The 16,252-nt window shown below is 39.7% G+C and overlaps 1 protein-coding gene across 2 annotated transcripts in view; it reads left to right on the top strand.

Moving 5' to 3' along the window:
• nsun4 (NOP2/Sun RNA methyltransferase 4) overlaps window positions 1-16,252 on the top strand; it is a 44,430-nt gene that overhangs the window by 19,425 nt on the left and 8,753 nt on the right. Inside the window, exon 8 of one of the 2 annotated variants that reach the window (XM_029525583.1) lies at window positions 1,519-1,644. The exons of the other annotated variant lie outside the window; for it this stretch is intronic. Within the exon in view, the coding sequence (XP_029381443.1) occupies window positions 1,519-1,620 (102 nt within the window). The 3' untranslated portion in view covers window positions 1,621-1,644. Of the gene's footprint in view, window positions 1-1,518; window positions 1,645-16,252 lie in introns of those variants that run through there. 2 annotated transcript variants of the gene reach the window in all.

Below are 16,252 nucleotides of genomic sequence, written 5' to 3'. Positions count from 1 at the left end.
GCACAATATAAATGTGTGCACAGGCTGATTATTGAAGATAATTAATACTATGATGTCAAAGGACAAGCTAACAGAAAAAGATTAACTAAGTGTTATATTCAACTAGAGTTTGATAGTCCTGCAGCAAAATGACTGATCACAAAACATGAATAACTTCTGTTGGTTCAATGATATTCACAGTTTTAAAACACCTAGTCTGGTCCAAACAGTAGGTTTTAAGTTTTAGGTTTTGATTTCAGGTTTGTTTGTTTTCTCTTTTTTTCTTATTCAACTGAAATTTAATAATAAAATTAAATAAAATTATTCCCTTTAATTGTATATGAACAAAAAATATACTGCTGTATTTCTGCCCATATTTTTGAGTAAATGTGGATTCATTAATATAACTATATAATTGAAAGTAAACTTTTAACACAATTTAAGGTAATAAGCACATTTTTTAAGTGTCATAATCTGTCTCACGAGACAGCGTTGCTGTGCTTCATTTGACTCACGGGATATGTTGCTGAGTGTTAATTGGCGGTTTTACTTTGTGATTATTTTGTCCTTTCTTCCAGCATCACTGTGTTTTTCTTCACTTGGGATAGTATCTGCAGACTAAATACACACAAAAGATTTTAAAATCCTAAATCCTATTTGACTCAGGTGTGGCCCCCCCTAATATTGACAGTGGGTGTGGCCCTCTGTGCCCAGATCCCAGTTTAAGAAATAGGTGCATGGGGCCAAATCTTGAACAGCAATGACAAAGCTAAAGCTCTTTCGTGGGGCCGCAATCCATTCACTTCCTCTGAAACATCTGTCTTTATTACAGAAAATCCCACTTTATCTGCTCCACTATGGACAATCAGACCCTAATCTGGATCTGGGTTTAGCAGACTGAGAGTATAAGTTAGAGCTCGGAGGGATAGGTGCTGAGACAAAGCGATACCTGCTGCATGAGCAGTAAATATGGTCACTAATATTTGAACTAAAATTGCTCAAAATTTGTTTGTGATTTTTTTTTTCTTCTTTTTTTTTTTTTCTTTGCTTTTTTTTTTTGGGGGGGGGGTCCCTCTTATTTTTCTTTAAAATTGAATTTATCTTAGATCCTTTCAGAACAAAACATCCCAGGAATCTGTCAAAGCACGACAAAGTATCACAGTTTTATTTACAGCTACTTTCAGCAAGGCACTCATTATGTAGCTTTTAACACGCTCAATTACCATCTCCTCGGCTCTATTCCCTCTTAATAGAGCTAAAACAGAGCTAATGAAGCAAATAGTTGGGACAATTTAGTCATTAGAGACAATTAAGACGATCCAATGCAATCCAACTCAAACCACAAGACAAGCAGAGTTGAGAGGAAGAAATCCAACAACCGCCCACCCAAAGCATAGTCCTCCGCAGAGTCGACTAATGCAGAGAAAGCTTTAGTCTGGATTGAAAGAAATTTTCCCTATGGTGGCATCGCTCACAATACTTGAATCATTATAAGGCTGATCAGTAGTTGCTGAAGGCATCTCTGTTTCCTCCATGCAGGGATTACACCTGGCCTCAGGAGGGGGAAAATGTTTCCCAAAGAGGCGAGCAGATGGAGAAGGAGACGGCTGCCTCGATGCATTCCACCACAATAAAGTATAAATCCTCTTCTTCACAGCGTATTACAGGAATGAACATAAGGGATTGTGTCATTGTTGGCCCGTAATCTGGCTTTAAACTCCTTGTTTTACAAATGGTCCTCTTTAAAAAGCACTTTCTTTTTGTGGAGGTCTTTTTTCCTCTCTTCATCCTGTATTAACCTGCTGTTTCTTCATCAGCAGTTAAAAAAAATGTTGTGATGCATGTCTGTTTTATAGGCTCAACTATCCTAACAGTCAGTATTTGTCGATTTTATTCCTTTGAGGCACTCAGGTAATCTGTAAAAACACAATTTTCATTACATCAAAAAAAAAAAAAAAATAGTCCTACACTCTTCTTCTGAAGGATTTCTGTTGAGTGAATTATACTTTTCTAGTAGCTATTTTCCCAGCATGGTGTGTCACCAAAATAGATCATGCACACTGCAGCATACAGTGTATGTTAGGATAGTCGAATTTTCCCAAATGCCTTTCCGTGTGTCCTTGCACTTAAAAGTTAAGGCTAATATTCGGTCCTGCTTTGAAAGAGGAGACGATGGCACTTTTTGCTGTTCGTTGAACAGGCAGCATGCATGAAATAACTCCTGATAGAATTGCTCAAGCTGCCGTTTTCTTGCGTCTCCATCCCCTCAATTGTTACTGAGCCATCTGAGTTTTACATACCGAGAATTTACAGTACAATTTTAAGCAGCCATGTACAAAAGGTGTATAAAAAGTAATGGCTTAATGATTTATAAATAATTTAATAATGATTGTATATTAGTTAAAAGCTAGCATTATGAGCAACTTCCTGTTTAATAGTGTTGTGAAAACTCCCATTTGATGATTTTCATCCTTTGATTTCATTGTGTATATTCCCAATACAAAAGTTAACACTAACCAAATGATGGTAATGGACAGAGCTAAGTTATTAATAACAACATTGTTGTTATAGATACTAATACTTTCCATTTAGACATTTTTACAATCATGTGTCAGAAAGGAGCTTTCCAGCAAATCAAATTCTTTTCTGGTAAAGTAGAGATACAAATTGTTAGTACAGTTATCAGTTACATTTATTTTCTCTATTAACAAAAAACGTGACGTACTTGTCCTAGGTTGTTTTGGTTTTTAGCAATGCTAGCTTTGTGGCTACATGGATCTGGCCACCATCAGTTTCAGTCCGAACATAGTTGCCTCAGGATTTTGAACAAACTATTACCTACTCTAACCCTGTTGAAACACTGGTCAAATAAGACTCATATGCCCGGCTGGTGTGCCCTCTCTCCGTACAGACACACACAGGTTGTGGATTAGGGTGTGGCCAGGCAGCGGGTCTGGTTCCAGCCTGCTGTCCTCTGGCAGTCCCTTCCCTTGTCCTTTCCCTTGTTTCTCCATCCTGCTCCTTGCTTGAATCCTAGAAGCCCCATCAGTCCTCCTCCTCCTCCCCTACTCTCCGCATTGCCTCTGAAAGGAACCTTGCTGGGCTCAACTGTCTGTGTAATGAGCTGGGCAGGACAGGCACAGTGGGGTTTATTATTGTTTGTGTCAGTGTCTTCACATTTGTGTTTGTGCGTTTGCTGCGCGTACTTTTTTTTTTCTTTTTTTTTTTTTAACTTAGTCGTCCTTTGCCCTCATCCACTTTTTCTTATCTCGAACAAAAACCATCCACATTCTCACCTCACAGTGATCCTGTCGTACTTCTCCACAGCAGGGAGCAGAGGGAGGAGGTGGAGCAGGAGGCTAATGGATATGTTTGTTTACCTATTTGTCCTCAACATGATCAATTGATCAGTAGGCTAATTCACTGCAACCACAGGCTCATTACATTTCCATTTAAATTGCAAATGGATTTCTTCAAGGCTTCATCTTTTTTTCCATTTTCACTATATGTGTGTGTGTGTGTGTGTGTGTTTGTACACATGTCTGAAACACACCATAATGTCCTCATTGGCATAAATTTGTTTATGAGCGTGTCATAAAAGTTGTGTTTAAAAAAAAAGAAAAAAAAAGAAAAGAAAACCTTATTTTAATGGCATACAACAGGGATAATTACCTGTATCATGAAGTCGATGTCAGCCATTACACGGTTGTCATCAAGAGTCGCACACACAGAGACCCCTGGGAGGATTGTGAGCTAATTCATGGGTGTTAAAATCCAGTGATTATGTGTTGGGAAGATTACAGTAAATGATTACTGATGTGGAATTTAAACAGTGGGGACCGCGGAGCCACACTGAGCAGCAGCAGGAGATCACTAAGCATTAATTGACAGTGCCTCAGATGATCTTCTGGTAACAGAGTGCGTTTTGAATACAATTACATTTATTTTTGATTAGTCCCTTGAACATGGAAAATCATTTTATAGATTTTTATTTATTTTTGTAATTTTTTTTAACTGTAAGTTCAGATCCAGCGTTATGTTATAAATTGCTGTAAGCATGGCTCCATTTTGGCCTCACACTTTGATTCAATTCAACTTTAGACTCTCTCAGTCAGGATTTGTTACATTGAAACAGAGCCCAATTACTTTTCCCCTAATTTTCCATCCTTTTCCATCCGATGAAAGTTTCCTGGCTCTAGCATCAAATTTGGAAATTAAGACGTATGAATGAATTTTGCTTGTTCGTTCATTTCTTACTCCACTAGTTACAAGCTGAATGTGTCTTACATTCAACAATCCTCAATGAACATGATGGGCGAGAATATATGTAAGAAAAACAACTTTCATATTTCTCACTGTCACACCTTCTTTATAGCCAGTTCAAATATAAGGCTGAAATAGAATTAACAATATCATTGCATTAACTGCTGAATTAGTTAACAAGCATCTAAATAAAGATAAATAAAAAGTAGAATTTGATGCTGAGTTTGACTAATAAAAATTCAGTTCATATTAAAATATATCGAATATACCATAAGCTATTAGGTTTGGACTACTATCACCTGATCTAGGGTTAGGGTTGAAACATTAGAAATGAGTATAGCTTGTGACAGCACCAATTTCGGTCCCATATGGCATGAGATCAACTCGGTGTATGTCCTCAAAGTGCTACGAATGATGCAAAGAACAGTGAAACCAAACAAGTTTAAGTCTACAAGTGGACCATAGAAATTTATCAAGGAGCAGAAGGACTGCTTCTGTGTGCTGAGAGAAAATCTGTAACATACATTGCATGATGTTACTGTCAGTGATAGTGCTTCATTGTGACTGGAAGGTTTTGAGGTGGCTCAGCTGATAAAATGCACGTCAATGGTCTGAGACCCCAGATATCATTACCACAGACTTCTCCTGACATTTAATTGTTTAATCATTATATCCTGCACATTCATTACATTCATTACGGAATACAGGTTTCAGTGAGGGTTGAAATCAAATATCTAAAGTCAAATATATTTATTCTACCTCATACACAGAGATTTTCAACTCAAGTGAAACTCTAAACCTGGTGGTCCAAAGATGAATTTCTGACTATTAAACTGCAGTAATTATCAGATCGGCTGATCATCTTCAAGAGCCATTCACTTTCACAGTTATAGTTTGTTAAACTGTGCAAGAGATTGAAAAATCATACGTAAAAGTTTGTTTGATATATGGTAATGCCAGTTAGAACAGGGGAAGATCTGGTTTTCTAAAAGCTGATGAAAGTGTTTGACTCTACTTGACTTGAGTGTAAAGTCTGTGAAAAGAGTTTTTCAGAAACATTGACACAAAAGTAGAAAAGCAGCTTTGCACATCTAACTACCATAGTGTGAATTCAGAAAGTATTGTCATTACCTCACTTTATCTTATACTGGCAAAATGAAAACAGAATTTAGCCCATTTCTGTAAATATTTCATAAAGGAGAATAGCACTAGGCTGCAATGACACAAAATGTCTTAATGGACCATTCATCCAACTGATTGATCAGCTCAACTATTAGCTCCTTGCTAGTTTCAGGCCTATTTAATTTCTTTAAATGCTTTTGTTCTAGTTACAGTTGTCTTTTATAGTTTCACCTCCACCAGCTGTATATCGAGGCAGCATGAAGACTTTTTGAAATCTGGGCTGCTCTGCTGTGTCCTAGTATAATTTAAACTTCAACCACCTGAATCCCATGATCTGTGGGTAGTTATGCAAAAAGTATGTCTTCTTTTAATCAACAGAATAAAAATGGATGGAAGTTCAACTTTCCCATCGTCTTTGGACTAATCATTGGAGTACAATGCAGACAGAAGTTTAGGTGTAAGCAGAGTTGAGGTAAACTCTGGAAAATATGAAACTAAAGTTTCTTATTATACTTATGACCTTATGAACTTTTGACTAAAGCAATGTGTCCTGTCGAAGGATGTCAGAAAATCTTTTGGCTAGAGCAGCAACATGGAAACAGCAGAGAGGAGGAATGAGTTTGAGGGAGCTAAGACTAAAAAACTAATTAGTTTACAGTTAATATCAGAGCATTTCCAGCAATCAGAATCAGGTCTCAGTTTTTATTATTTGCACATACTGCATATGCCTTTCATCCTGTAAGCATGGGCAGGTTATGAAAATGATTATTTTCATAAAGGTGTAAATATCTACATTTCTTTACCTTTCTCAGTACTTTAGGAAAAGTTGGATTAGTACATTTGTAAAGGGCCTTGTGTTGCACAATTATCACAAAACAGAGTAAAAAGAGAGAAGAAATGGGAAACAAGATGAATGGGGGGGGCCTGTGCCACAGCGGCCCTGCTGACTATGTTGGGTCAAATCAGCACACCGATCTGGGTTAAAACAAACCAGTTTTGGTTCTGTCCAATAGTTATCTAACAGTGGGGTTAAGGCTGAGTTATTTTTTTAACCCAGCGGTTTTTTCACACACACACACACACACACACACAGAGTACCAATCAATGGCCATAAATTTGATCCCTGACAAGCCTGACACATACACCCATGAGGTCTTTGGTCATTCTGTTTCTCTTGACCACTCCTCATGCAATGCACACATATACGCACACACAAAAGCATTTTTCCCCTCACTCACTTCTCTTCTTCCTTCCCCTGACACACTTGTCAAGGCCCTCGTTGACCCCTGACCCCGCCCCACTTGGCACTTTTATTGATTTTTCCTCCGACCTTCTCAATCTGGGATGAAGAAGGGTGAGAAGGGGGAATTAGTCGCCATAGTCAGGTATAATGGAGGGGATGCTGAGGATGAAGGGGAGCGATCAATGTGCGCTGATGGCTGAGCTTGCAGCAGCAAAAACAACAGTCAGCCATGGAGAAAATCTAACAGGCTCGAGGCAAGATGGGTGAGCGAGGGGAGGCAGGGGAGGTTGGAGGGAGAGACCTTGTTTGTTGTCACATTTCAAATGTGCTAAGTAATGAAATTTCACCAAAATACACCCAAAGATTGAAATGTATGTATGTAAGAAATTGTTACCTATATCGTTGCAAAACTCCAATGATCCAGATATTTTGTTGTACACAGTGATATTCCCTCATGGGAAGTTGCAGTAATGACCAATGAGAGTATCCCACAAGTCGTTGCACTTTATAGTTATGCAGAAGACTTGAGGTGGAAATATTTTTCTCCAGTCATTCATTCATTCACTCATCTATCTTCCACCACTTATCCGTTTCCAGGTCACAGGGTTAGGGTTAGGGTTAGGGTTACCCTTTGCTGGAGCCAACCCCAGCTGACATTGGGCGAGGGCGGGGTACACCGTGGTCACCAGTACATCAGACCACCATTTTTTTCCTTTCCGTTGTTTCCAGGTGACGCCAAACCTTTTGGGGCCCCTGTTGGTCTGAGACTTTATGGTTATGGTCCAGTCTCATTGTCTAACGGTAAAACAAAGTCTTCAACACCCCAGATTCAAAATAAATATGGAAAAGGATGGTGGTACATCTTCCAACATCTTTTTTTATTCCTGTTCATTCTCTTAAAACCAGAATAACCGCATCGATCAAACTCTGATCTAGACTGTGACATTCTATAGGACAGGCTTTTGTTTTTCTATCAGAAAAACAAGCATCTGCTCTTTCTGCGTTCGTTGATAAGAAAGTATTTGTCACACTACCAGTGGTGAAAGTTTTCTTTCACCAACTGGTCTTGCTGTGATTGGTTGTAGCTCTAACAAACCTAGATCTGTAACTGCTGAGTCAAACAGTTTATCGCTATGCCGGTGTGGCTGTACGCGCTCGTTTGTGTTTAGGGACAAATGTGCTGTGCCTTTGCATTTAGCAGATAAAGACATATTCCCAACAATCTGACTCAAACCTCCCTTTGTCTTTGCTTGTTTTGTCACACACATGCATCGCAGAGATGCTTGTTTGATAGGTGTGTGCTCTCTCTTAGCTGTAAGCAGAACCCATGGGTCCTTTTATAACACAGCTTGCAATAATCCAGTCTCGCTCCACCACTCCACCACCACCTCCTCATGGATCAGGTTAGAGATTTCACAGCCGTGTTTGGAGGTGACACACTTCGACATAATCTTTTTTCTTTTTTTTTCTTTTTTCCTTATTTAATTTCCCACATCCTCTCAGCTGATTCTCACCCTGTCACTTTAGATGCAGCTGAGAGACTGATTTGGCTTTTACAATCTGTGCTTGCACCCCCCTTCCTCTACTTGAAGAAACCTCGAAATATCATAAGGAGATTATTTCATCTGTAATTGATTGAGTGGCTCCTCACCACAGACCAAGATACTTCAAAGTGTCTGAATTAAGACTTGGGGTGGGGTGATAGATGCAGGGAGGGGTGCGAGGAGGCAATGTGGCTCCATGAGCCTACTGTCAAGGTCGAGCAGCTGAGCCACTTTGGCTGGCAAATAAGAGTTGAGTCTGACTTTCACATTTTCCAAAATGGAAAACAAATCGCCCACCTACACCTCTTTAGCTCATTAATTAGCACCAAAGCTTTCATGTCTTTAATCTGCACAGCAACCAAGGCCTAAAACCCACAGGCTGGACTTTTGTGGGAGTTACATATTCATGCTATTCTATGACAGTTTTAATATATTTATAGATTCATAAAACAATGAAATAAAGTGAATTCGTGGGTTGGGGTCACTTTTCGACAGAGCCAGCTGTCTCCACATGCTTTCAGTCTTAAAGTTAAACTAGCTAAGCTTCATATTTTAAAGTTTTCATGTACGTGGTATTGACCTTCTCTTTTGATTCTCGGCAAGAAAATGACCTTTGATAAGCAGGGGGTCCAGAATTTTATGTGTGGTGATGGCCACGTGAAAGCAAATTCTTTTTCTGAATATCTAGTTATTTGTGAAAGATAGGCTGTATCCTGGGCTTCCATGTTTAGGCTCTACAGTTGCACATCCTTCTCGATCACCTTTAAAAGCTCAATCCTGCAGATTTCCAGCTTCCTGAGTGCTCAGCATTTGAACTCCTTTCCTGCTCAAATGTATTGCAGAATTCAGGCTCTTTCCTTGATGGGGGAGATGCCGTTCACACCACCTTCCCCCGTTGTCTGTGAAGCCAATCCATGTATCGGGTTAAGCAATATCCTGCCACTCTCTATCAGGGGGATGCAGAGATCCCATATTATCAAGTCTAGGGGGCCCCAGAAAGACAGGAGATGAGAGGGACAGTTTCTGCGGTCTCCATTTCATATCTTTTCACACCGAATCACCCAGCTCTGTCTAATAATATCTCATTTTTTTCTTTGCCTCTCTTTCTCTCTTTCCTTGCTGCCCCTTTTCCTTTCTCTTCTACTCATCCTTTTGTCCCTCCATCACCCCATTTTCCACTATCAGTCCTGACCCAATGCTGATCTTAATCCTCTTACCTCACGGCTCCATTACCTACTTCATCCATTTTTGCATATACACCAATGAAAGAAGGGCTCCTCTCTTCGTTTTTAAACTCCAAAACCCCAGAGCCCCAATCCTCCCCAAAATACAGATCCCCAAACCGCTGCCTCATATACCATCTCTCATTGTATATGAATTCATTTTCAATCAAATGTAGATGTTTCTAAATCTAAGGGGACAATTTTATGGGGGTAACACGGCTTAAGAAGGAGGGGGTAAATTATTCGTACCCCTTTTCTTCTTCCAAGCCCTCTTCCAAATTGAAAATGGCGTAGATCAGTTCCCAAGCGGGTGTGGCCGAGCTATGGGATTATCTGCTGTTTTGTGTTGTTTTTAATCCCTAAATGCCACTTCTGGTCCCATCACTGCTGCTGGGGAAATGCAAATGTAGTGCTGCACTGCTCATTTGCTCTGTCGTAATTTACCACGTCATTGTTGGTAACTTTAATGAAGAAGAAATCGTCCTTCAGGCGCTTTCATTATTTATCTGAAACATGCTTTTTCATGCCGCGCAATTCATCATGTCAGCAATCTACCTTTCAACACAGACATTTACGATCTTTTCCTTTTCTCCCCTTTCCTTTCTAATTTACTGTTTCTCTCTCTCTCTCTCAAGGGAGAGATTAACCCCTAATCCTCTGATGTCCCATGGTTAATTGATATGATTTAACTATTACAAGGCTCTGGGTGGTTCCACACTGTTACCTCAGAGAACTTGCTCCCTCCACTGAGAACTACGACCCTCCCCACGCCTCCCCAGTCAAGCTTCCTCTCCTCCCCTTTTCTCTGCTGCCTTTCTCCCATCTATTTCTTTCATCTCCCATCTTGTCGTGCCTCCCCTTTTCCTCCTCCATGTCCCAACTTCTGTTTACCCTGAACACCCCCCGTCACTGCTGCTCCCAAGGGTCACCATTCTGCAGCAGGTAGTGGAGCATAGTGGGAGGTTTTCTGCGCCACAGACCATAAGTTCAGATGAAATATTTTGGGATGGTTCAGCTTATATACGTTTCATAATCTGAATGAAATTTATGAGTAGGAAAAGAAAAGAGGCTCAGAAGAGGTTTTCCCTACAGTCCTCTTCCTACCTTCTCTGGTAACCAAAGTAAAAAAAAAAAATGTGAGAAGACAAATGATATAATAAACAAATAATAAAACATAATATGTTTCATGTTAGATTTATATGTGGGTGTAATATTTAATTTCCGATAGTGATTTTTAACATGTTTTCAACCATTTTTCAGAAATAGCAACACCTCCCTTTAAAAAGTGAATTTTGAGTCTCTTATAAATTTGTATTTCAAATTCCCACTAATACCACCTTTAAGTCATACAGGGTGAAAGCGAGAGCAGTTTTTTGTTTCTGAGTGGATTTAAAACTGAATCATGGGGCAAAATCCGCAGATTTTCAAGCATTTCCCACAACAAATCCAGCGATTAGTCTGCATCTCCGTTGCTCATAATCTTCCAATCTTGTTTATGCAGCCACTATGATGCCATGAAAATCCCATAAAAAGACACTAAAAGGTTTTGTATGAACATTTCTGTCGCATCCTGTGTATTTTATTGTTTTACTCAAATTAAAAGTTCATTGTGTTCAGCCTCCTTGGCACTGCATTTTGCTTCTTCATGTGAACATTTAATGGTTAGGGTGCAATGTTATTCCTTCCTGTTATCATTTGTACTTAAATCATTCTGGATCAGTTCATGAAATAGTGCAACATTTTAGAAAAAAAAACATATTCACCATCTGGTTGCATAAGAGGAAAAGATTAAAACTATTATCGTGTGTGCACAGTGTAAATATAAAGAAACAGCCTGTCACATTAGATGACAAGATAACATTTTACATCTTGTTACTTCAGTTCAGTCAAAGTTTACAAACGTGAGTTTTGCTTTGACCAGTTATTTGACAACAAGCATTTTCACCCATACATATTTTAAAAGGAGACTCAAAAGTGTTACCTTTGTTAGGCTTGCTGTTTCCTTATATTTCTATTCTTTGCGCTGTGCTAAGATAATTGGCTGCTGATTTTCTGAATATTTACTGCTCATATATGAGAATAGAATTAATTCATTAATTTCTGGGCAGAGAGAGAGATTTCTCCAAGTTTATCTGAAGTGCTTAAGCATCTCAATTTTGTGCTTGTCCTTATTCTTGAGTAAAACATTACTACAGAGCTGAAGTCAATTGTTAAACGCTAAATCCAACATTTCGCTGGCTCTGTAAATTGTATTTTAATACGAGTGTGTGTGTGCGCATTTCTCTGTGGCTTGAAGAGCTTCTATTTGACACTCTTACATTCCTCATATACATCAGTGGGCCTGAAACCTGTGCAGAGTGTGTTGACTCTATTATCAACCCAGTGTTGAAATGTTACACCCTGACTACAACTACGTATCATGAACTTCCTTTCACCCACCTCCTCTTTTTCTGTCTTGTAATTATTGTTTCATCTCTCCATCATTTGCTCCCTCTGCTCACTTCCTTACTTTATATACGTAACACCTCCACCTACCTGCGTTGAAACCTGAGAGTGTGCTGGTGAAATCACTGCCATATTTCTCAGGCCAATGGAAGATTCTGCCCAGGCCTGAAAACAAAATAAATAGAGGGCTGCAGTGTCTGCTCGCCGCTTTAGCATGCATTCGTAATGTGATCATTCTCGACCCCACAGCCTCTCCATGCACTTTTATCGTTGGCTCAGATTGCAACTTCCTCCCATTAGCTCTTATTGTGGATTAAAACAATAAAGAGCAAAGTATGTAAGTGATAGGCATGCCAATAAACACTGTGGTCCCACCTCATCTTCCAAGGAACGGGTATCTGCATCAATTAAATCTGCCATGTTTGGTGTAAGTGAATCATTTACCCATGATGTCAGGATGAGTGTCATGTAATGAAACAGAAAGACCCAAAATAGTTGATAAGTCCCTGTGTCTTTGGTATGTTGTGTCAGCTGAGGCCTTGGCTCTGTTTCCCTCTGTGAGCTGTGTAGGTGTGGAGGGAACATGTCATCAGAGGGGTGGAGGTGTTTGTGGTTGGAGTGTTAATGGGTGAGGGCACAGAGGGGTATCTGTGTGTGTGTGTGTGTGTGTGTGTGTGCCCTGTCGTTTACCTTTTGGCTCACCTAAATGTCTGCCACCACTCGTCTTTCTTCTCCTCCCACTCATCCTCCTGCTCTGGTCTGCGTAGCCCCTTTAAGTCACAGAGGTATTTCCACAGCAGTGTGTCAGGGTTAATATTTACTCTGACCTCATGGTTGGATGGAGGCGATCCTCCTCATGGCCCGGCATACACCTTGGCCGTGTTTATACCATTCCATGCCAAAACTAAATGTATGAAAATAGAAATGGCTGAAATAAAAAGCTGCTGGATCGTAGTTCACAACTCTATTGTTTATGACTGATTGAGGAGTTAAGCGTAGATTGAACATCTTCTCCGTTAAGTAAAAGTTGAATCCTGCAGACGATGCAAAATAACATATATGCTTGAATAATGATCGTCAATGTGCATATTTGATGTTGCAGCTAATAAGGAAAAACCTGGACAAAGAAACCACATAATCCTTAACAGCACTGACAGTTCTGTCAGTGCTGTTAATTTTTAAAGGTAATCCTCACTTATTTTCCCAGGTCAAATTTAGTTACCTCTAAAATCCTATTCACTTCTTCTTTAGCGAGTCCTGAGGCTCATTGGAGGAATAAGAAAAACTCTGCCCCAAACAAAATTGGCTAAAATATCTCTTTAATCTATTTTTTTTTATGTGCCACTGTGCACTAGTGTGTGTGATGTTAGAGTGTTTATCTTTTCAAAGCAGCGTCTCCATGGAGCTGAGCTGTCTCGGTCAAACCTCTGGGTCACAGGGTCAAGAACCCTGGGTAAACTTCAAGCTGCTGCCTGCCAGCAGGAGAGAGAGGCCGAGTCAATCTGTTCAGCAGCAGCAGAGCAGTGTTACTGCCGCACTGAAAAAAAACTGGAAGATCGTGTATGTAAAGCAAACTAAAAGAGAAAACTGATGCATCCCCAGGGAGAAATCCGTCTCTCTGCGTAAGAGTGTGTAAAGCTGAAGGATGTATCATGGTGGCCTGCAGATGTGATGAAGGCTACAAAAGACACAAAGCTTTTTAATATGTTATCCCTTCGGTTTTGGTCATTTATTCTGGGCTAACCACTGACAGAAAGAATTTGAAAGTACCTTATCAGACCTTCGATTCTGTCTTGTGTCTTGTATCTCATCTCGATTCATTGTTTTCTCTGCTATTATAGCAGACTATCAGACTTTTAATTGGCCCCTGGCAACAATTTGACAGTCAATAGAGCAACGACCCTCATTAAATACCTATTTCACTTTCATTTGTTATCAAGAGAAAGACAAAGGGGGAAAAAACAATCAGCAGAGTCAGACTGTTGATTGAGAACAATGATGATTTAGTTAAACTGAAAATCCAATGCCTCCCTCCCTCAGCCCTGCGATCAGCACAGAAAAACACCTTATCCAGTCGATCTTACAGAAAAAAAGAAAAGCTGGCTCCTTTTCTTTATCCCCAAAGCAGGATAACAGCCCGCGTTAGGGGAATATCCACGCCTGCCAATTGCAGTAATGGCCCCTAATTCCAAATTAATTCAGTCTAAATGAACTGTCAGAGGGAGATTGATTTGCTGGATCTGCTGTCTTGATGAGTGCTGTCGTGGGAGGGGGTGATTAGTCACAGAGGCCAGCGTCGCTCTCCCACAGCCTAAGGCACCGAGGCTGGAATTTTTTTTTTTTTTTTTTAGCACACTCAGACCTGGTGGCAACACCAGCTGTTTCAGAGATGACAGGTAAGGGGACGTGTGGCCACTTGGGGATGACGTCCACTGGGGGGAGACAAGTGGGGAGCAAGTGATCTGGAGCAAAATGTCTCTTGGAACTGATGGAGCACCGTGATCCTCATAGGAGAAGGTTGATAAGGCTTCTGAATGGTGTGGATGACTTGTATAAAGAGTTCCTCCCAGAAAGCTCCAGGACCACTTCATTTTCAATTACTTCCACAGTCCTGTATATTTCTTTGTGTTTCATCTATAAATTGAATTCGAGCCTCCTCCACACCTAAAAGTTCCTCCTGCATGCAGTTTCAGGCTTTTTCTGTGAAGACAACCTTATTAATAGGCTCTCTTCAAAGTTAATTAGCTGTGGAAACGGGGCCAGGGGCACTGGCGTTTCTACCCCAGAGGACTTTGCTATCCCCGCTGATTCCTGGGCTAGGCTAATTATTTCCCAATAACCTTACTTACTGGCCATGCTCCCTCCTCTGGGCCTGAGCCTAACAAGCGTCACCCTGCAAGTAGAGGGGCTGTTCTGCTTGGAAGTTTTTAATGCCCTCTCCGCATGCCTGCCATCCCAGAGATGATTTCCTCCTCTTCTTCCTTCTGAGAGTTCAGAAGCTCTTGGAACCCCTAACATGTGGAGGCGGGAGGGAGGTGGCTTTGGAAAGGCGCTGCTGTTTGATGTCGAAAATTAAATTCCTTCAAATTCGCCATTAACGCTATTACTTAAAGTATTGGACACACTCCCAAGTATCCCGATGGCATTATGTCTGCTGTCATTAATTTTGCCCCCTCCTGTAGCTCTCACTGCAAATATCACTATCAAAAAAAACCTAAATTGTTAACCTTATTACTCTTGCTATTTATTTGGACTGTTTATTTACTTTCATATTTATATATTTCCTCTCCCACACCAAAAGTAGAATCGTCTGCACTCATGTACCGCACATATGAATAAATATGGGCCATATACATATTCTGAGAGCTGAAAAGCTGTTTATCATGCAAAGAGGGAACATCAGAGGCTAAGAGGGGAGGTGGCTGAAATAGGCTGAGCTATTAGAATAGATATTAGAATATATTAGAATATTGGAAATTAAATGTGACCTTATGATCCTCTGACATACTTGAAGATGAAAGGACAGAGAACCTAACACCTAACAGAAGACCAACACATGAGATAACAGTTTAGAACTATATCAAATAGCATTTTCCAGGTGAAAGTCATAGGAGTTATTGAAATATAGCATCAGACCATTTAGAGCAGACATAAATGACATCAATCTATAATATTCATTATTTTTTCTGACTTTCTATGTTTATTTGCTTTTTAATTACTGCCTGAGTTTGTTTCTACAGTGTTTTTCTCATTGGATCACACTGCATTAATCCCCCTTTAAAACTGTCCCATTTCAATCCTCCCTAAGCACACAGCCTGAGGCCGCAGCTCACAGGCTCCGCCGTTCACTAACAGGCTAAACAAAATAATGGTCAGAGAAACATGTTTTTCTTCCTCATTGATACTGATCATAACAGATTAAATCTGAGATTTCTTCAAAACAACTGAAGGATGTATGACTTGTCTCTTTGGTAAGTTGGTTGTTTTTTTGCACTTGTCATGCATCCAGCTTTAAGTGCTGTTAATTCCTGGCAGCATCCAGAACAATATCGCATAAAAGATGTTTGTTGGATAAGAAAAATATCTGCCTTAAACGTGAGATGTTACTTTGCCAGTCTTGTAATCTTCTGCCACTACAAATATTTTGATCAGATCCACTACAAAATGTCAGCCAAATAGCATCTCAAGGTTTTACTGTACTTTACTGTTTTTCAGAGGAAAACACATTCACACCTATCAGAATAAGTGCTCATTAGACATTTTTCTAAGTAGATGTTTTATTTATTGATTGTTTCATATTATTTAATTAATATTTTAGATAGTTATGTTGAAGTTAATTCATTAATTACATGAAATGGATGGGCTTTATCAATATATATATTTTTTAATATAAAAAAATCATATTTTGATCTTATCTTATGACTTATTATTGT

The sequence above is a fragment of the Echeneis naucrates genome, chromosome 17 (genome assembly GCF_900963305.1).
Source record: "Echeneis naucrates chromosome 17, fEcheNa1.1, whole genome shotgun sequence".
NCBI lineage: Eukaryota > Metazoa > Chordata > Actinopteri > Carangiformes > Echeneidae > Echeneis > Echeneis naucrates.
Note: the sequence above shows the minus strand (reverse complement) of the source record. Positions and strands in the feature narration are given on the sequence as shown.